Consider the following 25923-nt stretch of genomic DNA (forward strand, 5'->3'; position numbering starts at 1 on the left):
CAAAAAGATGAAATAAAGATCTAAAGAAAGAGGAAGATGTGAGAGCAAGACAGGAAACAAATATGAAAGTGAATGATGAAGAAACACAGCAGGAAAAAGTTTTATTTTTATCATTATCTACATGAAGGTTATGAAATTGTGGGTTTTTGGCTTCTATGTGTTGGATTTGAACTTCTGCTATTTGAATAATAGCAAATATGTATTTTTTAACCAAAAAAGTGTTGCTGATGAAACACTTTGCTTGCTTTTCATGAAAGGTGTCAGATGTTATATGTTATTAATATATATAGATATTAATGTATCTCTGTAACGATGTTATGTGTGTAAACTGAAATATGAACTTATATTCTTGTTACTGTTTTACTGCACGTTGCTGTAAGACTTTTTATTTCCTGCGTCTCTTGAGAAAATGTTTCCAACAGTTGAAAGGTGAACTGTGTGTGTGTGATTTTCTTTAGACAAAGGCGATAAAGGAGGAAGAGGAGGAAGGATACGACTTAAGATAAGGGTGACGAATACGCTTCGATTGTTTGTGCAAATACAGACACTGAACTTCTACAGTTTCTCTTTCAGTCTAACAAACTGAGAGAACGACTGTTGCAATAAAACATCTTTAAATTTCCACGACATGAACGACAGAATCCAGCTGAGACGGCGGCGGGTAACATGACGCCTCGTAGAGATGAAGGTGGTTTATTCTCCTCTTTACTGTTGACTTGTTAACATTAAAGGAAGCAGAGAGAGTCTAAATAAACACTGAGTGGTTCATATTCACGATGGCTGTGAATTATCATCAAACCACCTTCTGAACTTTTATCTTTTTAATATCTTCATATATGTGATCTGGTGTCAAACACGTCCTCTGGATGATAAAATGTACCCATAATTCTTAGAGCAGCCAGATAAACATGTTCTGGAGGAGGACGCCGGTCAGATGGTCCTGAACACAGCAACACTGTAAGAAATGAGTTCAAGCCTGTTTAGAACCAAAGTTCACTAGTTTTGTTTGTTTGTTTGTTTGTTTGTTTGCATGTATTCTGGTAACGTTACAGGATGAGTCTCATACGTGTCGTCGGCTGCACGCGGAGCCTTTAGATGTCGGTTTGGTCACAACCTGCTGCCTTCAGGATCTTCAGGAAATCTCTGCAACACGTTTGCGTCTTGTTTTTTTAGACAAACTAAAGTACGTATTTAAAGCACATCTGGTCAGTCTGGAGGACGAGAACATCTGGAGATGGACTCTGAGAAACCAAAGATTTGTAGCTTGTTGTTACCTAAATAGTTTTGTCTTAAACCACGGAGAGTTTGTTTGTGCATGTGAGAATAAACCTGTTCTTCATTCATAAAACCTTTAGCTGGTTGTTTATTTTCATTAACTTTTTTCTGTCTTAACTAACTTTAACTGCTTATATTAAGCCGTCATGCTCTTTTCTAGATGGTAAAATATTCCATGGGATCATGTGACTCATGTATAAACAGTAAAATCCTGCCTGAATAAACTCTTAAATGTGTATTTACTCATTACTTTAATAGGCAGTTATAAAGATATAATCAATAACTGGATAAATGTCAGTTATGGTTGAGGATGATGAGTTATGAAGTCCTGTGGGAGGTGCACATGGTGTCTGTTAAAAATAAACAAATCACTGACTGAATATGTCAATAATTGAAAGTCAGCTGAGAAGAGCCACCAGCCAACTAACTCATACTAATAATGAGACTTATAGATGATCAATTAGATTATAAATAGACTCCAATCATTTAAAAACATGTCTGAGCAGTAACATTACAGATGGTTTGTTTACAATATAACATGCAGATGTTTCACATCACTGTGAGTTTATTATTATTATTTTGACAGATCATCACATTATTTGTGTAAATTCAACCTCAGAGCTAAAGAACATTTCTTCCAGCGAGTCTTAAACCAACGTTCAGGAGCTCAAATGATCATTAAAGCTGTTTTTCCTCCTGTTCATACTGACCTTTAGAAGATCCCTTCATAATAAACTCACAATGGAAGTGATGGAGGACAAAATTCAGTCCTTCTGTGTGACAATGTGTGATTACAGCAGATTAAAGCTCTTTAAATGTTCGTCTGGGTTCCTGATGAAAGACCTGACAGATGTTTCCTCAGATGAAGGTTCAGAGGAAACGTTTCTCTAGAAACCGTTTTCTGCTTTATGACCTTTTATAGCAACGAAACAGTGAAAACTGTGTTTTTTATAACACGCTGCTGTTCAGTCTTTGCCAGATTGAAGAATAAATCTTTATTTTGCAGGTTTGTAATGTTGTTTTTTTAAAGTGAGACGTGTCTGTTTCCTTCTCTCTCAACCCAGCAGGTCAGAGCAGCTGACGTCCAGCTACACTCTGCTTCTCCTCCAGGTTACTTCCTGTTTCAGGGACGTTTTTCCTTCATTCTGTCAGCGAGAGCTGCTGATGGAGGAATGTTGGTCTCTGTAGTTCAGTCTGGACCTGCTCTCTGTGAGAGGAGCCCTGAGGTTACTGCTCTTATGATGACCTGTGAGGTGAGTGAATGTTTTCTGAACGTCTCTCTAATTATTTTCAGCTCCGTGTCTGCAGACGTTTTCTTAATGAACGTGTTTTTAATGGAGATGTTTATTTATTTTCTCCTGATGGAGACAATTAGAGCTGCAACTAATAATTATTCTCATTGTTGATTAATCTGTTGATTATTATCTCGATTCATTGATTAGTTATTTGGTTTATAAAATGTCAGAAAATCCTGAAAAATGTGGATCCAAGTTTCCCAAAGACGTCAAAGAGACCAGAAAATATTCACAGTTCAGAACATGAATCAGACAATTTGGACTTTTTTTCTTAAGAAACGACTCAAAATTATTGATCGATTAGTAAAATAACTGGTGATTAATTTTCAGTCCATCAACTAATCGTTGCAGCTGGAAAGACTTTGAGTTTAATTAATATGCAGAAATCTGTCAAAACAAACTGTTTACAGTGAAAAATGAACAAATATTTATTTAAACGCAGCGACGTGTTTGTTTAGTTTGTGTTTATTTTCATCCAGTGAAGCTGATTCTGATTCTAGAATAAAACTTTTAGGAATCACAGATGTGTTTAATTATTCTGGTTATTAATTAATCAGCTGAATTATTGGATTTGTTTATTTATAAAACATGTTTGTAACTATTAATGTTTGTTTCTCCAGAGATTAAAATCAAGTTTTCAAATGTTTTGTTCAACCAACAGTTGATTGTTCAGTTTAAAACGACAGAAACTGGAGAAAAGCAGCGTTTCTGCTTGAAAAGTAAATAAAACAATTCATTTTCTATAAATTTACTATGAATGGTTTCAGCTGGACAGAAGTTAAAGTATTCAGTAGAGTCAGAAACATGTTGTGACCCCTTGAAGGGTCCCGAGCCGCAGGTTGGGAACCACTGCTGCCAGTATAAAGACACACAGAGAGAAAAGACACCGGAGGACAAACTAGTTTCTAAAGAACTATATTTACATAATACTCTTGTTTTACAGAGAACCATATCAAAAGTATAAAATACTTACAAAAACTCCGCTGCAATATATAAAAATAACATCTATCTTCTCCAGATCATTAGGAAAGGCTTACATACAAAAAAATATATTTATAGACATTTACACAGAGCCCGTTCACAACAGTTGAGACCAGAAGAGCCGGCAGGCTGAGCAGGCTGGAAGCTGAAGGTTCGGCAGCGATTTGGATGAAGAACATGAAACCAGCCCCAAAGCGATCGTTAATCAATAATAACATTACAAATAAAAAAAAAAAAACACACAACAACATGTCTGCAAACACGAGTCAAACAGTACAGTAGATAGAGCGACCGGCTCACAGTTCCACCTTAACGGCTGGACCTTAATGTCAGGAAGGATCAGTAAACAGACGATGAAGAGTTAATAACCGTCCACACGGACGTAAAGCGACGAGTCCGACTAATTAACATCATGAGAACCTGCGTCCGTCTGCCGTCTGATGTGACGTCATCAAGCTTTAACGCTTCGTTAAAGGTCACGTTTCATCTAAACAGGCAGGAAACTTCGGAAAAACATTTCTGAAATTAAACTGTGAGAGAGATTTTCAAAATAAAATACAGGTGCAGATTCATCCCAACATTTCATATCATGTGAGAACAAAAAAAGCAGCAAATTCTCAAATTTAAGAACCTGGAACCATCAAATGTTTGGTGTTTTTTGCTTGAAAATGAATGAATTATGAAAATTGTTGCAGATGAATCTTCCGTTCAGTAACTGAGTAACTAAAACATCGAGAGAGAAAAAACGGGAAATGTCAGTTTTCCAGTCTGAAAGGAAGACAGCGTTACATCAAACAGTCAGAACCAAAACTACCTTACAGAGTGTTTCATCACTTCCTGTTTACATTTAACCTACAACAAAAAGCCACAAAACGTTTGAGTGTCAGCTGATGAGCTCAGTTCTTGTGATTGACGGTTTATTCTTCATAACCGTCGGTTCAACAGCGTTTAACTGTTGATTGAAGTGAAATATGGTTGATTGGACTCTGCTGCATGAAGCTCACATTCACAGCAGATCACTGGTGAACAAATACCTCGTTAGTAGTTAGAAACATCATCACTTCCTGTCTCATCTGCTGCTGCTTCTCTTGTCAAGATTAGACTTTTTTCTTGAAATAAAACTTCTAACTGAGATCTTTATAAAGGACCATGTCGCTGTTTTTACACATTTTAATTACTTTAAAGGAGAAAAACCAAACAAAGTATTAAAAGAACCTGTTTACAGTTTCTTTAAATACTTGGTTGATAACTGATCAGTCTGCAGGAAGAGACGGAGACTGACTGACTGACTGACTGACTGTCTGTCAGACTGACTGACTGTCAGACCGACTGACTGACTGACTGACCGACTGACTGACTGACTGTCAGACTGACTGTCAGACTGACTGTCAGACTGACTGACTGACTGACTGTCAGACTGACTGACTGACTGACTGACTGACTGACGTCGTTCTCTCACGCTGACGCCGACAGTCTGGTTCCTATAAAATCACTTTATATGACTGCAGCTCATTTCCATGAACAAAGCCTGTTGTGTTTGAGATATTTAAATATATAAATATATCATCTTCCCAGCAGCGTATGTTTCCATATATTTCCCTACAGTATGAAAATCTACTTGATGTAACTGAGACAAAAATACAAACAGTAAAAGGACATGATGTGATGGATCATCTACCAGTTGATTCTTTAAACTGAAATGAGTTTTAACGCATTCAAATCTCCAGAAACACACAACAGGACGTTCTGGAAAACATTCAGTGATATAAAATGTTTGTGATTGAAGTAAAACTGTGTAAAATATGAAAAAACAGCAGAATGGTCCTTTAAAATGAGTTGAAGTAATAATAATAATGTGAGTTAATATCTGGATCGATTCATCGCTGCTGAAGGAATTTAAGATTCAACCTGCCGAGGTTTGAGATGCTGCAGGTGTGTGTGTGTTTATGTGTGTGTGTGTGTGTGTGTGTGTGTGTGTATGTGTGTGTGTGTGTGTTAGTTTGACTCCTCTGTGTAAACGCTGCAGTGTGTTTAACACCTTGAGTTGTTCCTTGTTTGAACTTTAACTTTTCAAAATAAGATGTCATTTGTGTGTTTGTGAATAATAATTCAGACTAACGTGTCTGAACTCTGCAGCGTCTCTCTGTAGAAAAACTTCAATTAATTCTTCCTGCACATGTAAAACTACTGGATTGATGAATTAAATGATGATTAATCTGAAGATTAGTGTCTGTAAAATGACAGAATAGTGAAAAATGCCCGTTAGAACTACTTTACTTTACTTTACCGTCACGTTTGACAAAGAACAGCAGGAAGTAACCGCGTTAGAGGAGCTGGAACAGCTGTTAACCTGTTACCTGCTGCAGAGACGAATGAACACGGCTGGAAGAAAAACTGAAGTCAGTTTAAAAGACGAGAAATTAAATGATGTTTTTTGTCATTTTGTTGTTGTTTTTGTTTTTTGCTGGTGAAGTTGCTACTTGATTGACATCCATTAAAGGCGTATTCACAAGCTTTTACTTTGTAACGTGTTGAACTTTGACCTGCTGCTGATCACCGCTGGAACTATCAGATGTTAAACTAATAACGTCTACCTGGACTGATGAAGATGTTCATCAGCAGGCAGACGCAGCTTCCACGTCTGTTAGAAAACAGTTTGAGTCTCTGAAACGTAGAAATCTGCTGCGAGTGACATCAGCGTTATAACTTGTAGGATGAAAAACCCAGAGTGATGAAGACTGCAGCGTAGAGCGCAGGACCCTCGTCTTCCTCGTCTTCCTGTTGTGAATACACCTTTAAATCTGAATGTTTTAGGACATTAAGTTTGTTTATAGATTGTTTTTTCATCAACATGATGAAAAACTGTCAGTTTTTAAAATTCAACTAATTTAAACGAAACCAAACATTCCTGTCTGGTTATTTAATCAATCAGCAGTTATTAATCAATCAAACCTTCATCTTATGATTCATTTCAATATCATAATAATAATAAAAAAAATATATTGCTTTTCTGTCATTTCTTCGTCCAGAACGATCGTTTTTGGTTCAGTTTGTTTTATAAAGTCAAAACCTCCCGATCAATATCTCCATAGTGTTTACAGTGTGGAATCAGGACACACTGATTGATTGATTGATTGATTGATTGAATAATTGAAGCTAATATATGAAAACACTGCAACGTCCAAGAGGATGACACTAGTTGAACTGTTCAGCTGACTTTAAAACTGGTCCTAAAGAACTCTGACTCTCAGTTTGATGAACTGATGTTTTATAGCAGGAACTTCCTGCTCTGTGGATCTAACGGACCAATCAGATGACTCATAGAAGGTCTCGGTGCTTTTGGAATGAAGTGGACTCAGAACGTGAGCTCATCTGTGACTGAACTGCTTGTATTTCTGACCGGAGATGGTTTTCATTTATTTTAAACCTCCAGGATCTGGCTCTGCTCTACCCAAGTGTCTTTGAGCAAAAACCTCTAACAGTGAGAATATGGAGGCTCTGACGGCCCTCTGATGTCTTTTCCACCAGCAGGTAAACCAAACTGTGTCGGGACATAATCTGGTCCCGTCATACAGGGGAGGAAAAACAACACATTAACCAACAACCTTCATGAGTTTAGCAGCCAGCAGGATGTTCACAACAAACTCACAGACATTCACCATCAGCTGACTGCTGCTCGTTTCTCTCTAACACACCACTTCCTGTCTGGATCTTTAACAAACATGGACAGATCAGAACGGAGCCGCCCTGCGTTCATCTTGTTCAAGGTGTTTGCGTAGTGCAGGTGCAGCAGTGCAGCGTCTCAGCAGGTGCAGGCAGGTGTGGAACTAGTGGTGGCTGGCGAGCAGTTCGTCCAGGTCGGCGATCCACTCCTGCGTGCTTTGACCTTTCAGCAGCGAGTCCACCAGCTCGCTCTCGGGGGCGAAACTCCCCGACGCCACGTTGTAGCCGAACGACACCTGCTGCTGCTGCTGATTGGCAGTCCTGCTCACCTGGTATCCTTGGTTACACTGCAGTCCCTGGCGACCGTTGCCCTGCGGCTGTCCGAACGCGGCCAGGTCGGGGAGGACGGCCTGGTTCTGATTGGCCTGTTGTTGTTGAGTCTGCTGCTGGTTGGCCATCGGCTGGCCCAGGCTTTGAGGGTTGGGCGGCGCCCTCTGCTGGGTGGCAGCCATGTTTGTCTGCATCATCTGCTGCCCGGGGTTCAGACCGCCCATCGGCCGGCCGCCGGGGTTGGCACCGAAGGCTCCGGCGCCGGGTGGCATCTTGGGAATGCGAGACTGCTGCATGTGGAAGGCGTTGGGGTTGTTGCTGAAGGCGTTGGGGGGCAGGTTGGCGTTACTGGAGGGCGGCTGGTTGGCGAGCTGCTGCTGCCAGGCGGCGCTCTGAGCGCCCTGCATGCCGCCGGGCATGGAGCCGGGCAGGTTACCCCCCATACTGTTCTGCATGGCGCCCGGCATGCGGGCGGCGGCCGCCAGCTGCTGCTGCTTCAACATGGCGGCGTTGGGCTGCGCCTTCAGGTGCTGCTGCTGCTGAGCCAGAAGACTCTGCCTGTAGGGGGCCGTCATGGAGCCCAGAGGCTGGCGCTGCAGGCCGGCCTGCGGGGGCGGGTGGCCTTGGTGGGAGGGGTGAAGGTTCATGTTGTTGTACAGCACCTGCTGGACGTCCACGCCGGCCCCGCCCCCTCCACCACCGCAGGACGACAGACTGAGGTCAGCCTGACTACCCGCCGGGGGCGGAGCCACACCACCTGCCGGCCCCCCGCCCTGACCCAGGTTCATACCCATCATGCCTTGATTCTGAGGAAACATGCGCTGGGATCCGGGGGCGGGGCCTCCCATCGAACCGACACTGCCCATTGGCTGAGAGGAAGCTGTAAAGAAACGAGCAGTCAGACAATGAGAGGTTTGTTTGTTTGTTTGTTTGTTTGTTTTATTTATCAGAAGTAAACCTTCATCAGAAAACTTAAAGCTCGTCGTCTTTTCAAACGTAGAAACTTAAAATCCTTGTTTTAATGTTCATCTTCTCAACAGGATGTTATTGATGACATATTGCTGCTGTTTTAATAGATTTCTGTAAACGCTGCTTTGATCGAGTCTCAGTTATTATAATCCAGCAGTAGCTGTAAATGATTAATCTCTTTATCAATATTCAAACACAGACACATCTATCAGTGTTTGGCTGGTTGAGAACAAACAGACTCAACAGTTCATCAGAACTGTGCAGCTGCCGTCATTTTCCATTCAAATCAGTGGTGAGAATTATTTACACATTTAATACGACAGACAGAGGAATGTTTGTCACGAGTGACACAACAACAACAACCTGCTCTGATAATATTCTAATGACACAGACGAGTCACATAAAACTGCCTTCATTTCACCGACAGAAACTAACCAGGAACAAGGAAACATTAAAATAACCATAAAATAACACTAAAGAAAAACATTCAGTTTAAAGTTAAATACTAATAAATTAAAAGCTGAAACACGCAGCTATTAATTCAAGTTATTCTTTTTATTTCCACTGTGAATTAATTTGTTGGTTTTATGGCTTTAGAGTGAAGTTTTTCATTTTATTATCTTGTCATTGAGTAAACTGCATAAACCTCTCAATGCACAATATTTAAGTTTTATTTTAAATTAAATCAAAAGAATAAAAGGTTCAACTAAGATGTTTTCAGTTTTTATTGTCTCAAAAAGCAGAAGAATGAAACATTTTGAAAGATTATTTATATTCAAACTTGTTGCTGCAACCTGAATATATGAAACGTTGAATATTTATCATTATTCTAAGAGAAAACATAATTTTTGCATTATTTTTAGAAGATGCATCCTGACTTTAACAAACAGAACACAGTCTCATAAAACCACTGGAACTTTTCAAGCTCTTGAAAAATAAAGTGTCAAGTTTAGCAGCTACAGCTGTTATTTAACTGTCAGATCCATATTTAATCAATATTTAGATGAATTTATGCACCAGATCATTAAAGGATGCTGTGCTGCTGATACTGAGCTGGTTTTTCATTCACTGTCTCTGGATATGTTATGTTGAATACGATCAATGAGCAGGATTGATTTTAATACCCTGGATTCTGTCTGGCAGGTAGTTTATGTCCTCTTGTTTAATATGATGCTGATGTACAAACTGAAGCGTGTCTGATCTGAACTCCTGCAGTCTTACCTGTAAACTGGTTGACTGGCTGCTGTGGGAAGGGGTTCTGATTGGCCGGCTGTCCCGGCTGGTCCTGGTACTGGGGGGGAGGTCGGGTCAGGTGTCTCTGCAGCTGCTGGTCCTGCTGCCGCTGCTTCTCCTGGTTGGACGGAAACAAACAGACACACGACTCATCAGACGTCATGTTATAAACCCACAGGACACATTAAACTAATATCTCACACAACAGCAGTGATTCCTGCAGAGTTATAAAACAGAACTATTTGACTTTTATTAAATTAAATCAGCAAATGAGCAGAGGTGCAAAATCTCACAGCAGAAACAACATATTAAAGAGCGTCGTTCACTCTCGTATTCCAGATCAGATTACAGCTCAAACATGTACGGATGTATGTGAGAAACTGACATTTTGAGTAATGAAGGAGAAAAAGGAGTGAAATCCACCTTTACTGTCAGTGTTGGAACGTAACGGAGGCCAAAAATGCCCCAAAAAACTGAGAACAAGGAGCAAAACTTCCCCCCAGATTTAGAAAAAAATTATTTTATATTCAGCAGTTTGGGTCAATATCCTAATCCTACATTAAACCTTCATTTAATTTCCATTTCTGTCTCTAACACACACTGACATAAACAGCCCTGTTGTTATGGTAACACAGTCCTGCACCTGCAGTGATAAACCACCACCTCGTTAAAAACACTCAACTGTTACCAACGACAACAACCAGAGTCCTGAACGTCTCCAACGCAAACAAGACGGCAAAGACAGCTGACACCTCTACTACTGAAAAACAGAAAATAGAATAGAGTAGGATAGAATAGAGTAGAGTAGGATAGAATAGAGTAGGATAGAATAGAGTAGAGTAGGATAGAATAGAGTAGGATAGAGTAGAGTAGGATAGAGTAGAGTAGGATAGAATAGAGCAGAATAGAGTAGAGTAGGATAGAATAGAGTAGGATAGAATAGAGCAGAATAGAGTAGAGTAGAGTAGGATAGAGTAGAGTAGGATAGAGTAGAGTAGGATAGAGTAGAGTAGAGTAGAATAGAGTAGGATAGAGTAGAGTAGAGTAGGATAGAGTAGAGTAGGATAGAATAGAGTAGGATAGAGTAGAGTAGAGTAGGATAGAGTAGAGTAGAGAAGGATAGAGTAGAGTAGGATAGAATAGAGTAGGATAGAGTAGAGTAGAGTAGAGTAGAATAGAGTAGGATAGAGTAGAGTAGGATAGAGTAGAGTAGGATAGAATAGAGTAGGATAGAATAGAGCAGAATAGAGTAGAGTAGAGTAGGATAGAGTAGAGTAGGGTAGAGTAGAGTAGAGTAGAATAGAGTAGGATAGAGTAGAGTAGAGTAGGATAGAGTAGAGTAGGATAGAATAGAGTAGGATAGAATAGAGTAGGATAGAGTAGAGTAGGATAGAGTAGAGTAGGATAGAGTAGAGTAGGATAGAATAGAGTAGAGTAGGATAGAGTAGAGTAGGATAGAGTAGAGTAGGATAGAGTAGAGTAGAGTAGGATAGAGTAGAGTAGGATAGAGTAGAGTAGAGTAGGATAGAATAGAGTAGGATAGAGTAGAGTAGAGTAGAATAGAGTAGAGTAGGATAGAGTAGAGTAGGATAGAGTAGAGTAGGATAGAGTAGAGTAGAGTAGAGTTGGATAGAATAGAGTAGAGTAGGATAGAGTAGAGTAGGATAGAGTAGAGTAGGATAGAGTAGAGTAGGATAGAATAGAGTAGAGTAGGATAGAATAGAGTAGAGTAGAGTAGGATAGAGTAGAGTAGGATAGAGTAGAGTAGGATAGAATAGAGTAGGATAGAGTAGAGTAGGATAGAGTAGAGTAGAGTAGAATAGAGTAGGATAGAGTAGAGTAGAGTAGGATAGAGTAGAGTAGGATAGAATAGAGTAGGATAGAATAGAGTAGGATAGAGTAGAGTAGGATAGAGTAGAGTAGGATAGAGTAGAGTAGGATAGAATAGAGTAGAGTAGGATAGAGTAGAGTAGGATAGAGTAGAGTAGGATAGAGTAGAGTAGAGTAGGATAGAGTAGAGTAGGATAGAGTAGAGTAGAGTAGGATAGAGTAGAGTAGGATAGAGTAGAGTAGGACAGAATAGAGTAGAGTAGAGTAGAGTAGAGTAGGATAGAGTAGAGTAGGATAGAGTAGAGTAGGATAGAGTAGAGTAGGATAGAGTAGAGTAGAGTAGAGTTGGATAGAATAGAGTAGAGTAGGATAGAGTAGAGTAGGATAGAGTAGAGTAGGATAGAGTAGAGTAGGATAGAATAGAGTAGAGTAGGATAGAATAGAGTAGAGTAGAGTAGGATAGAGTAGAGTAGGATAGAGTAGAGTAGGATAGAATAGAGTAGGATAGAATAGAGTAGGATAGAATAGAGTAGAGTAGGATAGAGTAGAGTAGGATAGAGTAGAGTAGAGTTGGATAGAATAGAGTAGAGTAGAGTAGGATAGAATAGAGTAGGATAGAGTAGAGTAGGATAGAGTAGAGTAGGATAGAATAGAGTAGAGTAGAGTAGGATAGAATAGAGTAGAGTAGGATAGAATAGAGTAGGACAGAATAGAGTAGAGTAGGATAGAGTAGAGTAGGATAGAGTAGAGTAGGATAGAATAGAGTAGGATAGAGTAGAGTAGGATAGAGTAGAGTAGGATAGAATAGAGTAGAGTAGGATAGAATAGAGTAGAGTAGGATAGAATAGAGTAGGACAGAATAGAGTAGAGTAGAGTAGAGTAGAGTAGAGTAGAGTAGAGTAGAGTAGGATAGAGTAGAGTAGGATAGAGTAGAGTAGGACAGAATAGAGTAGAGTAGAGTAGGATAGAGTAGAGTAGGATAGAATAGAGTAGGATAGAGTAGAGTAGGATAGAGTAGAGTAGGATAGAATAGAGTAGAGTAGAGTAGGATAGAATAGAGTAGGACAGAATAGAGTAGAGTAGAGTAGAGTAGAGTAGAGTAGAGTAGGATAGAGTAGAGTAGGATAGAGTAGAGTAGGACAGAATAGAGTAGAGTAGAGTAGGATAGAGTAGAGTAGGATAGAATAGAGTAGGATAGAGTAGAGTAGAGTAGGATAGAGTAGAGTAGGATAGAATAGAGTAGGATAGAATAGAGTAGGATAGAGTAGAGTAGGATAGAGTAGAGTAGGATAGAATAGAGTAGGACAGAATAGAGTAGAGTAGAGTAGGATAGAGTAGAGTAGGATAGAATAGAGTAGAGTAGAGTAGGATAGAATAGAGTAGGATAGAATAGAGTAGGACAGAATAGAGTAGAGTAGAGTAGAGTAGAGTAGGATAGAGTAGAGTAGGATAGAGTAGAGTAGGATAGAATAGAGTAGGACAGAATAGAGTAGGATAGAGTAGAGTAGGATAGAGTAGAGTAGGATAGAATAGAGTAGAGTAGGATAGAGTAGAGTAGGATAGAGTAGAGTAGAGTAGAGTAGGCTTGGTGTTGAAGAGGTGAGGAAGACGACTCTCCTCTTCCTCACAAACATTCTGGACAGTTAAAAGTTAATCGTGACTTTGTTGAAGGAAGTAAACGGGTTAAGAAGTATTTAGTTGTTTGAAGGGAATCTGTCTGCATGGTTTTATTTTTCATGTGGATATTTATTGCTGAGGAGGTGATGACTGTCTGACTGTCTGCATTTTAATCTGGACTCATTCACATTAAAATCAACAACTTTATGCACTAATTATGTTTTAAAAGGGCCCCAAAAAAAGTTTTTAGTCGATGGAGGCAAAAGTTGCCCCCAAAATGTTTTTTAAATTTCAGTTTACAGTTTCCTATACAACATGTTACTGGGAGGACTACCAGTCATTACCAGGATTATATCACAGCTCACATGGAGACATGAGAGAAGCATGAGACCGTCAGACGTCCTCAGATCCTGATGCAGAGTCCAGCTGATGAACACAGCTGTTAGATCACAGCTCCCTCTAGTGTTCAAACACTCGCATCATCTTCCTCTCAGAGTCACTGCAGCTTTAAACTGATGAACTCCGCTGTTATCAAAACTACTCCGACTGATATCAAGTTTGTTTAATTGCAATCAAATATTTTTCATTCATCATATCTGCAAACTCAAGTGGATGGAAAAAGGTGACAGCAGGCAGCAGGTGCTCCTCACTCCATAATATACATATCATTTTTTCTGTCCTTTGGTCTGTAGAAAGATTTCACCTTTGTATCTGATTTGTACCTTTTGCTGGACACTTTCCTCCTCAACGTTTCTCTCCTCCTTTCTGCTACACGTGAGGACGGCAGCAGTTAAAGTCCGCTGGCTGCTTTAACACTACAGATGCTTTGATAACTGAGAAAATCTGATACAACTGCTGCTTTTCTGGAGAGTAAACGTGCATCAAGACACTGCCGGTTTGTAGCAAAAAAAAAACTCTTCAGATCTACACAGATCATGCAGACGCCGTCATTTTCATTCAAAGTCATGAATTTTGCTGAAAGTTAGAAAAATGTTCATGGTGACGTCTTCAAATCACTTTTCTGTCTGAACAACAATCCAAAATCTAAAGATATTCTCTGAGCAAGGATATAAAACATGAACGCAGGAGACGCTGGAAGCAGAGATAAATGATTACTGGATGAATGGTTATCAATTAATATCCATCAATCACCTACTTGTCTCATCTAATTTTATTATTTATGTGAGTTTGAACAGATATTAAGTGCAGATGTAATGTTTGTTTGGCTCCACCTGATTGGTGGGTGTCACGGCTCCACCTGATTGGTCGGTGTCACGGCTTCACCTGATTGGTCGGTGTCACAGGTGTTAACTCACCTGTTCAGCCATGAGCTGCTGTCTCTGCATGTACTGCTGCTGCTGCTGCTTCTGCTGCTCCAGGATCTGCTGCTGATGCTGCTGTTGCTGCTGCTGTTTCAGTGCCGCCGCCACCGCCGCCTGGCTGCTCAGGTACGCTGCGTTACCGTGGTTACCTGCCATGGCATTCGCCCCAGGCTGGGCTGACATGGCGTTGTTTCCGGGCGCCGACGTCATGGCGTTGGCGGGACCCGGGCCGTGTGGAGGAGCCGGGTAGGTGTTCTGGTCCTGTTAGAGACGGAAATAAAGACGATGTAGGTGTGAATGTTTCCAGCACCTGAGGACAGGTGTGTCTTATTATCATGTGACACAAACAACTACAGGAAACCTGAAACTCTTTTTAAAACCTTTGGAAATGAAATCTGTCAACACGTTCCTGAAAAGACAGAAGCTTTATTTTACTGAATCTAACTCAAATGTTTTTATTTTCTACTCTTTTTATTGCATTTAAAATTGTTCACCTGCAACTTTAAATGTGTTTTTATGTATTAATAATAATAATAATAATAATAATGTATGTATTATATGTTAAGCACTTTGAGGTGAATTGTATGTATGATACAAATATATTTATATTTATTATTATAATCATGTAAAAACAGATTGCGTTTGGACTGAAATCACAACGAGGATGTTTACAGGGTAAAACTTCTTTATATTTTTAGTCCAAAGTTTTATGTCTTTTCTGTTTATTCACTATTTTCTCCAACTTTATCTGGGTTTATTTTATTCAATTAAATATTATTTATTTTTATTTGCCTGGTTTTATTTAATTGCACTGGGTTTTTCTTCTTATAAAGAGCTTTGTATTTTTGTTCTGAAAGCTGTTCTATCAATAAAATATTTGTATCAACCATCTATAGATAAAATATCTAAAATAAAGACAGACGCACGTCACAAGTTACAAAGCTTTTACATTTCAGAGGATATAACCAGCCAATATTTGAAAAGGTTTCCTTTATAGATATTGATGATATCAGCGATTGATTTTCTAAACTACTGACTAATATAAAGCACATTAATGCTCATCAGCAGCACAACATCAACCCTCTAACATGTCTGCAACTCTTCATCACTGCTGCAGAGCTCTGAGGAGGATTCAAGGGAAGAACTGAAGAACTTTTTCACTATTTTTTCCAGCATGTCAACACGGTGTAAATCTCTGCAGGGTTTATTTTAACTACACCAAACATTTAAAGGCTGACTAGCAGCATCTAGAGGCCGACGTGTTCATTACAGCCATGATATAAAACTGTAGGACAGAACCTGACGGTGGCAGCAGAGGAAACGTCAGTAAGAATCCTCTGAACAGCCTGAATATCCACACGTAACCTGAAGGCAGGCTGAAAGTTTTACACTGACTTGTATTTTGTTTTTTAGGCCGCACTGCAAACAGGACAAAAAGTAAAGTTTATAGAAGTTTAATGTGCAGAGTCAGTGATCAACAGTTGTGATAATAAAGTGTAACGTGCAGCAGGAACAGAGCGTCCCGTCTGCTGAGAGGAAAAATACAAGCAGCAGCAGCAGCTATATTTAAATACAGAGAGAGAGAGAGAATATGAAAGGCTGCTTTGTCATCGCCTCCCTTCACCCCCCTGTGTGAGCCTTAGCAACCAGCTGCTTGACCCACACACACACACACACACACACACACACACACACACACACACACACACACACACACACACACACACACACACACACACACACACACACACACACACACACACACACACAGTCGGTGGATGTTAAAGCGTGGGGCCCAGGCCGGTCTGAAGCAGAGCAGCTGAACAAAAGGCCTCCCTGCTGCAGACCGACTTCACCTCCACTCACCACTGAGACAAACTGTGTACTGGTCTTCATCTGCACCTGTTGGGACTGAAACCACAACCACCACAGACCAGTTTGACATGAAATACACTCAGGATATTCATGTTACCCAATCGTTTTAATGACCTCCTGACCTTTCAGACAAACTTTACATGTTTAGCTGCACTGCTAGTGAGGCTCATTAGTACATCAGCAGCTACTCAACTATTAACTAACACTTTAAACCTGCATTAACTGTTAGTTTTGTTCACTAGTTCTCATCAGAAATGAGTAGCGAACAACAACACTGACACATCATCAGCTTTAACAAACAGCTGACCGTTATAAAGCTCCGTAAAGCCGAGAGAAGCTGCAGAGTCGCTTCATCTTTAGCTGGTTTCAATTATTTAAATGCAGCAGTGGAAAGTAACTAAATGCATTTATACTCAAGTATTGTACTTAATTACAATTTTAGGGTATTTGTTCTTTACTTGAGTATTTCCATGTGATGCTACTTTACACTTTCTACTCCACTACATTTATTTGACAGCTTTAGTTACTTTTCAGATGAAGATTTGACATAAAATAACATGTAACATGTGTCAGATGTGTTTGAGTCGTTTTCTCCTTCATGTGGTTTAAATAAATAACCGTTTAAGGTCCAAAGAAGCAAAACTCTCCAACATTTCAGGCCTCTACAGCTGTGTGGGAGTGAGGAACCGACTCTGGGTTCATTCATTAAATACCTTTCGATGTCCAGTATTTGTCAAATTTAAACATGATTTCACTCCCAAAATATAAAGACAGAAAATCAGTTACATGCAACACAAATTCAGTTTAAAAATGTTTAAAAGGCTTCGTACAAAGAAGCCGGAGAAGCTTCATTCAGAACGGTGGACTGAAGCATGATGGAGGCCTCTGTGTGTGTGTGTGTGTGTGTGTGTGTGTGTGTGTGTGTGTGTGTGTGTAGTACAGTGCAGGAATGTGCTGCCTGGTTACACTCTGATCAGTCTGTACAGCTGTTATTGTTATAAAACTGTGATGTTAGCACAGATGCTACAGTTAGCATCTTCTAACAGTACAAACTGAGAAAGTCAAACCACATGTTGAACTTTAGCAACACACTACTGCACACAACAACACACTACTGCACACAACAACACACTACTGCACACAACAACAGACACAAACACAACAACTCACATGTCAATCAGACACGCTGAGTAAAAGTCATCAGACTCTGCAGACACACATTTCTCTGTTAAGCGTCTTCAGGTTTTGGGGTCTTCAGCAGTTGATGAAGCTGCATTAACAGCGTTTATTACTTCTAACTTCCTGCTCACCTCTTCCTCTGCTGCTCGCTCTCTCACTCACCTGCTACGCCACATTTTACGTACCGTCGTATTCGTTAAAAAGCAGCTACGCTACAACACAGAGGTTGACTCATGTTTCAGAACAGGCTCCTAAACACTACTGATTTCCAAATGAATGGATATTTAGTGTTATTTTTGACACTGAAGAAATATTTTTTTGGCTTGTCGGGGATTTCTCAATGGCTGGGCGACCCGGCAGGCCTGAATATTATAGGGAAAACACTGGAATTATTATTATTATTATTAGACATGGGAAATTTAATAAAATGTTCTTTCATAGAATATTCCCAAACAGAGCTGCTGATTATGGCTAAAACAATAATGGCTTCATTTCGCTCAATAATGAAACCATTCATAATAAATATTAATTTATCTTTTACAACAAAATATTTGTGCTGCAGTTAAACTTAAAATTGCTAGAAAACTGTTTTCACTTTAATACTCTATCAAAAACTGAAAAAGTCTCTGCACACCTGACAGAATATAAATAATTTATTGTAGAAAAATCTTCATATGTAAAACTCTTTGATACATACTGCACAGTAACACTCAGTATGTTTAGATATATGGTAAAGCTTATTGGCTGTTAGGTTGTAGATGTGCCGCTGCGTTAGAGGGAGGGTAGGTTGTTAGCGGGGGGTCTTACCTGTGTGTGGGATAAATGCTGGCGGAAGTTCTTCTGCTTTATCTGCTGCTGCTGTCTGAGCAGCGACAGCAGGGCCGCCTTGTTCTGACTCTGAGTGTTGGGGGGCCGCGGCGGTCCAGGCCCCGCCTCAAAGTGCGACAGAGGTTTGGTGTTGTTGTAGTTCAGCATGGCAGCCGAGGCCTGGGCCCCTGGCGCCGGCGGGTGGCTAAGAGGTGGCCCCGGAGCCGGGTGACCCATCATGTTGGGGTGTCCGGCGGGCCCCGGCATGTAGCTGCCGGCCCCCGCCTTGGGAGAGCCCTTGTTGGGCTGATTGGGCATCAGCAGCTGCTTCTGGGCGTTGGGGTTGAAGTCCTGTGGGTACAGGGAGGGGCTTGTGGGTTTGTCCATGCCAAATGGGCCCCCTAGTGGGCTCTGGGAGGGGTTGGCCATCTGGGGCCAAGCCTGGGGGTGGGCATGAGGCCCCTGGGTGTGGAACTTGGCCCCCGGTTGTGGCTGTTTGTGCTGCAGCTGGCTGTGGAGGTGCTGGGCTCTCTGCTGCTGGGCGGCCAGCTGCTGGAGCTGCTGGGCGGGGGACAGGTCTTTAGGCACCGGGGGGCCCGGAGGGAGTAGATGGTTGGGGGGAGGTTGGAGCTGCCTGGGGGGAGGAGCTGGCTGGGTTGGGGGCATAGCTGGGGATGAGGCGGAGGAGGAGGCGACAGGGGAGCTGGTGGGGTGAGGAGGAGGCCCGGAAGACGTGGACCTGACGTGAGGGGAGCCGGTGTGAGAATCCTGCACCTGCTCAAAGGAGGCGGGAGAGAACTCCGCCTTCACGCTGCCCAAGTCCAGAGGAAGAAGGCCCTGGGAGGACTGTCCCCCCCCACCCGCTGCTCCTCCTGCTCCTCCTCCCACCGCTCCAGCACCACCAGGAGTTGGTGCCAGCTCCAGAGGGTCTTTGCGATCCTCAAAGCCATCATTGAGGATGTCCTGGATGTCCTCGTAGGCCACGGAGCAGTTCAGCTCCTCCATCAGCTCCCTCCACTCCTGCTCGTTCAGGTTGAGGTCAGGGAACAGGCTGTTGTTGTTGCCTCCGCCTGATGGCGGCATGATGGGCAGGATGTCATCCGGCTCCTGCTTCATCTCCTTCCGAAGGAACTCTGGCTCCCCGCCGTCCGTCGAGTCCCCTGCCGGCCCGTGGGTCCCGTTGGAGTTGAGTGAGTCGGTGATCCCGAGCTTGGAGTCCAGTGGGGAGCCGTTGGCGGTGCCGTTGTCGAGGCAGGCCTTCTTGTTGGGGGGGAAGCCGTCGCTGAAACCGTTGACCTGATCTCTGCCCAGCGGAGAACTAGCGCTCTCCAACTTCCTCTTCACCGTCTCCTGCAACTGGAGGGACAAACAGAACCGTCAAGAATTAATAAAACACTCAACAACCACAAACACTGCAGGACAGCTGGACTCAAACTCTGATCCTGGAGAAACAAGATGAATCAAAAAACATAAGAAGTACCAAAGACAATGTTATTTAGGCTTCAAGCAGAAACATATCTGCAATCACCAGGTTTACATCACTGCACTCACAAAAGTGTGAAAAACCATGTATATTATTAAAGGTTAAATATTAATATTTCATTGAACTTTATTCCACTACAGTGACACTAAGGTGATGTCTTCAAATGTCTTTAGCTTTGGTATTCAGTTTAGGGCTGCAACTATTTTCATTATCAATTAATCTTATTTTCTTAATTAAACATTTTGTCTATATTATATATAAATTGGTTCTTGGTTTGTCTGATCATTTTGGCTTAAAACAATTATTCAGCTCTGAACTATTTCAGCATCAGTGCCTGTTGTAGTTCACAGTGTCTCTTTTTAGATATCTGCATCATATAATGAGGTTGTTTTCAATCTGGGAGCTGAGTAATAAAACCAGCTGCAGTAGCAGTTTTCCAGCTGCAGGCGGCGCTGCAGCTGAGCTGACAGCAGCAGGGAGAGTCGAAGCTGGCAGGCTGCTGCCATTACTAGAATCAGCTGCAGGCTGGCTTACATAACGCAGATAACAAAGAGCTTCCTCAGAGCAGTCAGCAGATCAGATCTGTCCACTCTGCAGGCACCACGACCCACCGGATCTGATGGGAACATTCAGAACTTCCTCCACTGCCCGACTCAAACCACATCAGCTGATCGTCACACGGTTTGACTGTAATTATCAAATATTCTCCACACCTGCAGCCTGCATGAAGAAGACCGAGCAGGTGAATCTGGGTATATAATCTCTAGTATACTGGATGCCTTTAATCCACTGACATACAATTTGCAACAGAACTGGCAGATAAGATAAATGGTCCACAGCCTTTTTATTTTAAAAAGTTAACAGCATTAATGAATTAATGTGACAGCATCATACAGTCTCCTGCCTGTATGAGAATAACAGACTGAGGGGAGGAGGACTGCTCCGCTGTGTTATTAACGTCATGTCTCCAGCAGTAGAGAGCAGCCTCTCTGCTCCGCTGTGTTATTAACTTCATGTCTCCAGCAGTGGAGAGCAGTCTCTCTGCTCCGCTGTGTTATTAACTTCATGTCTCCAGCAGTAGAGAGCAGTCTTTCTGCTCCGCTGTGTTATCAACTTCATGTCTCCAGCAGTAGAGAGCAGTCTTTCTGCTCCGCTGTGTTATTAACGTCATGTCTCCAGCAGTAGAGAGCAGTCTTTCTGCTCTGCTGTGTTATTAACGTCATGTCTCCAGCAGTGGAGAGCAGCCTAACTGCTCCGCTGTGTTATTAACTTCATGTCTCCAGCGGTAGAGAGCAGCCTCTCTGCTCCGCTGTGTTATTAACTTCATGTCTCCAGCGGTAGAGAGCAGTCTCTCTGCTCCGCTGTGTTATTAACTTCATGTCTCCAGCGGTAGAGAGCAGTCTCTCTGCTCCGCTGTGTTATTAACGTCATGTCTCCAGCGGTAGAGAGCAGTCTCTCTGCTCCGCTGTGTTATTAACTTCATGTCTCCAGCGGTAGAGAGCAGTCTCTCTGCTCCGCTGTGTTATTAACTTCATGTCTCCAGCGGTAGAGAGCAGTCTCTCTGCTCCGCTGTGTTATTAACTTCATGTCTCCAGCGGTAGAGAGCAGTCTCTCTGCTCCGCTGTGTTATTAACTTCATGTCTCCAGCGGTAGAGAGCAGCCTCTCTGCTCCGCTGTGTTATTAACGTCATGTCTCCAGTGGTAGAGAGCAGCCTCTCTGCTCCGCTGTGTTATTAACTTCATGTCTCCAGCGGTAGAGAGCAGTCTCTCTGCTCCGCTGTGTTATTAACTTCATGTCTCCAGCGGTAGAGAGCAGTCTCTCTGCTCCGCTGTGTTATTAACTTCATGTCTCCAGCGGTAGAGAGCAGCCTCTCTGCTCCGCTGTGTTATTAACTTCATGTCTCCAGCAGTAGAATATAAAAATATTGGAATCTAAAAATTCTTTATTATTTATTCTTTACAGATAAATTTTTTATCTGTAGAAAATAAACTCAAAAAACACAGAGAGGACACGACCTCAGTCCTGAATCCAGGGGAAGCCTTCTGGAGTTTTCATGCAGTTAAAACACGACAAATGGAAACAAGATGTTTTTATAATCTCAACTTTCCTGTTGGCTTTGACCTTTTGACCTTGCTCATATTTCCCATTTGTGCCACACCTTATAGATATGATTTGATAGCTGAATAATGGTTTGAGTCTTTTTCTTCAATTGAAAACGCCAAAAGGTTTCCTTATTTCAGCATCTCAACTGTGAGAATCTGCAGCTTTTCTTTGTTTTGTGTGATAATAAATTGAATATATTTCAGTTTTGGACTATAGATCATTGGACTATACATTTTATAGCCTATAAAGCCAGCTTTACTCTTGTACACAACATAGCAACTTATTTACTTTTATTAATGTGATTTTCAAAAGGTTGTTTGGAGAATAATTTCATGAATGTATCAGGGTTTTGCAAAGTTGTGGCTTTTGAAGAGTCTCCTATATGCAAGTTTCATGTGAAAATGTTCAACAGCTGGAACTAATCAATGATGTTTAACAGATCAGCTGATTCTAAAGATATGAAGTCCATGTAATTTAAGCAAGAAAATTCTAATAAATATAAATTATGACATAAATAGTAGCTGCATCTTGAACAGGCTGTTATGGTCACAGAGAACGTGTCCTCATATAACCAACCTGGTTATAAAAGAGAAAAGTCACATTAAATGAATCTCTCTGCCTTAAAAACAAACTTACAGCACATGTTCATGTAAGAAAGACAAACTCTCAGCATCACAAGTGAAAAAAGAGCAACAGAGAGCAGAGAGGCGTCACGGCGCGGAGAAACGTGACGCCCTCCCAAAAATATGCTGAGAATTTCCTGATTAAGTCAACTGGTGAGTAGAAACATGGCTGCATCAAAACATTTGGACTCACTGGTGGACCAGTAGCTTCAGTAACTGTGAACCAGCCCCAGCAGCACATCCTCACCTTACAGCGCTGAAGGGTATCAGGGATCGTTTGATCCGCAGTAACAACAGCAGTGACTGCAGCTTTATGCTCTGATACAGAGAAGGAAGGTGACAGCGACTGTTTATTCTTCATCCCAGCATTTCTCAACTAAACTAGTGTTTGACAAACATCAACAGAGAAAAGCAGCGCTGAAGAAGGACCAGAGAACGAGACAGAAAAGAAAAGAGCTCGTCTGCCTGAACTTCCTGTAGCTGCTTTTTAAATTAAAAATTCAAAGTTATTATAAAAATGAGGGAAAAAATAAATCCTTGCTGTGTCTGATGTATCTGCGGTCTGAGCAGAAGGAAAGCTCTGTGTGGGTGAGCAGGACTGAAGGATGCTGAAGGCACCTTCAGGTCCGGAGGGTAAACACAGAGCAGCGTCTTAGACTTAGAAGATCATGGGCCTGGAGGGATAGCTCAGGGCTTCTGCCCTTTTCTATCCATAGTAGGTGGTCTTGTGTCCTTTGGGTCTTGGTCGGCGGAGGAGAGGCAGAAGGACGTGGGGGGACTCATGAGATTTCAGGACACATGTGGGCCAAGGCACAAACAAAAACAAAAAACAACCTTGTGTTTGGTGTGTTTTACTTATTTATGTATGTGTGTGCATGTGGGTGATATTAAGCAGCAGAAGTGGAATAATATTCTGTGTATCCAGGTTTGGTTAGTCAGTCATGGGGGGTCGGTGGCTGGAGGGGCTTTCACTATATACACACCATAACAGGAATCCAAAGCTTAAGACAGAGACACCAAACAACAGCACTGAAATACCTGAGGACAGCGACAAACAATCCTTCACTCCAAAGAACCATAAAGGAAGCAAAATTAACAGTTAACACCCCCCTCATTCATTCTACAGCTAACCAAAGCCCCCCCAGCCACCGACCCCCCATGACTGACTAACCAGAGCAGTCTCTGCCCCGAGGAACCTGAAATACTGGTCTGACTGGTCCTCCTTGTTACCATGGATACACACCTGCTAAAGGAGGGGGTTCCTACAAAGCCAGAGGCATTCTGGGTAACACTGACAACAGAAAGTACCACTAATACTACCACTCTTACTACTATAACTAATACTACTAATACTGTTACTACTAATACTGGTACTACTTTAACTAATACTACAAATACCGTTACTACTTTAACTAATACTACAAATACTGTTACTACTAATACTGTTACTACTAATACTGTTACTACTAATACTGTCACTACTTTAACTAATACTACTAATACTGTTACTACTTTAACTAATACTACTAATACTGTTACTACTATAACTAATACTAATACTACTGTTAGTACTATTACTACTAATACTACTACTGTTGCTATTATAACTAATACTACTGTTAGTACTAATACTACAACTGTTACTACTATAACTACTACTAATACTAGTGTTACTACTATAAGTAATACTACTGTTACTACTATTACTAATACTACTAATACTACTACTGTTACTACTATAACTAATACTACTGTTACTACTATTACTAATACTACTATAACAAATACTACTAATACTAATACTGCTATTACTCTAACTAATATTACTAATACTAATACTGTTACTACTATAACTAATACTAATGCTGTTACTATTACTACCACTGCTACAACTGTTACTATTTTAACTAATACTACTACTGTTACTATTATTACTACCATTACTACTACTGTTACTACTATAACTAAAACCACTACTTTCACTACTATATTACTACCACTGTCACTACTAAAACTAATACTACTACTGTTACTACTACTGTAATGATCTGAATAATCTAAAAAAAGACAAACACAGTATAAAACGTATATAAAACTTGCATTTAAATCCAGGTCAGACAGCATAAAGACAGTGATCAGTGATATCGGTGATATCTGTGATATCAGTGATATCAGTGATATCTGTGATATCAGTGATATCAGTGATATCTGGCTGCTGACTGTCAGACTGACTCACTGAGTTCTTACAAGCAGGTGGAAAAGAGCCACAACAAAGGAAACTTGTGTAAAATGAGTCGGTACTGATGCAAACAGCATGTAATCAAACTATGATAACCTGAAACAAACACTGTAGATATTTTAGATTTTTGTGGCACAATTGGATCCAAACATTCCAGGGTGAGTCATTGTGAAGATATTCAGCAGCCTTTATTTATTTAAATGCTCTCTTGTAATGTGAAATATGCAGACTTGGTTGATTCAGCCATAACAAAAGCTTTCAGTATCTCAACAGCTTCACTCTGGCGTTAAAGGTTTCTCACTTTGTTCAACAAATAAGACGACTGGTCTCGTGGGCCTGATGAGGTCAGAGGTCAACAAGTTATTTAAAATGATTTAAAACCTTGTTCCTGCTGGATGTTAGTGATGTTTGTCGTGAACACACTTCGTATCAGTATCATCATCATGTGTAGTTTGACCTCCAGCTAGTGAACAGACGTCTTCAAGATCCCAAACGGACCAGTGGAAACCAGAACCAGACCAGCTTAGAGTCACTTTCAAAGACGAGAGACCCGAACCGAACATAACAGACCTGACACCGACAGACCCGAACATTACAGACCCGAACATAACAGACCCGACACCGACAGACCCGAACATTACAGACCCGAACATAACAGACCCGACACCGACAGACCCGAACATTACAGACCCGAACATTACAGACCCGACACCGACAGACCCGAACATAACAGACCCGAACATTACAGACCCGACACCGACAGACCCGAACATAACAGACCCGAACATTACAGACCCGAACATTACAGACCCGACACCGACAGACCCGAACATAACAGACCCGAACATAACAGACCCGAACATTACAGACCTGAACATTACAGACCTGAACATTACAGACCTGAATATTACAGACCTGAACATTACAGACCCGACACCGACAGATATAATAACGGTCTGTCAGACGGCTGCAGGTCTGCTGGTTTCTATCCAGAACTCTTTATCTTTCTGCTTCAGTCTGAACTGGTTTCATCCAACAGACACTTTTCTAACTGAAGCTCTTGTTTAAATTCTACAGAAAGTTCACAGCTGCTGGTTT

At 41.3% G+C, this 25923-nt stretch overlaps 1 protein-coding gene across 2 annotated transcripts in view; it reads right to left on the bottom strand.

Moving 5' to 3' along the window:
* Positions 1–3469: 3469 nt before the first annotated feature.
* The window catches only part of maml1 (mastermind-like transcriptional coactivator 1), a 30434-nt gene continuing 7980 nt past the window's right edge, over positions 3470–25923 (bottom strand). For both annotated transcript variants that reach the window (XM_067598206.1, XM_067598205.1), the window contains exons 3-6: positions 18377–19732; positions 14510–14776; positions 9735–9864; positions 3470–8424 (exon numbers count right to left, since the gene is read on the bottom strand). In XM_067598206.1, coding sequence (XP_067454307.1) covers positions 7379–8424; positions 9735–9864; positions 14510–14776; positions 18377–19732 — 2799 coding nt within the window. In that variant the 3' untranslated portion in view covers positions 3470–7378. The remainder of the gene's footprint in view (positions 8425–9734; positions 9865–14509; positions 14777–18376; positions 19733–25923) is intronic.

This window comes from Thunnus thynnus, chromosome 9, assembly GCF_963924715.1.
Source record: "Thunnus thynnus chromosome 9, fThuThy2.1, whole genome shotgun sequence".
NCBI lineage: Eukaryota > Metazoa > Chordata > Actinopteri > Scombriformes > Scombridae > Thunnus > Thunnus thynnus.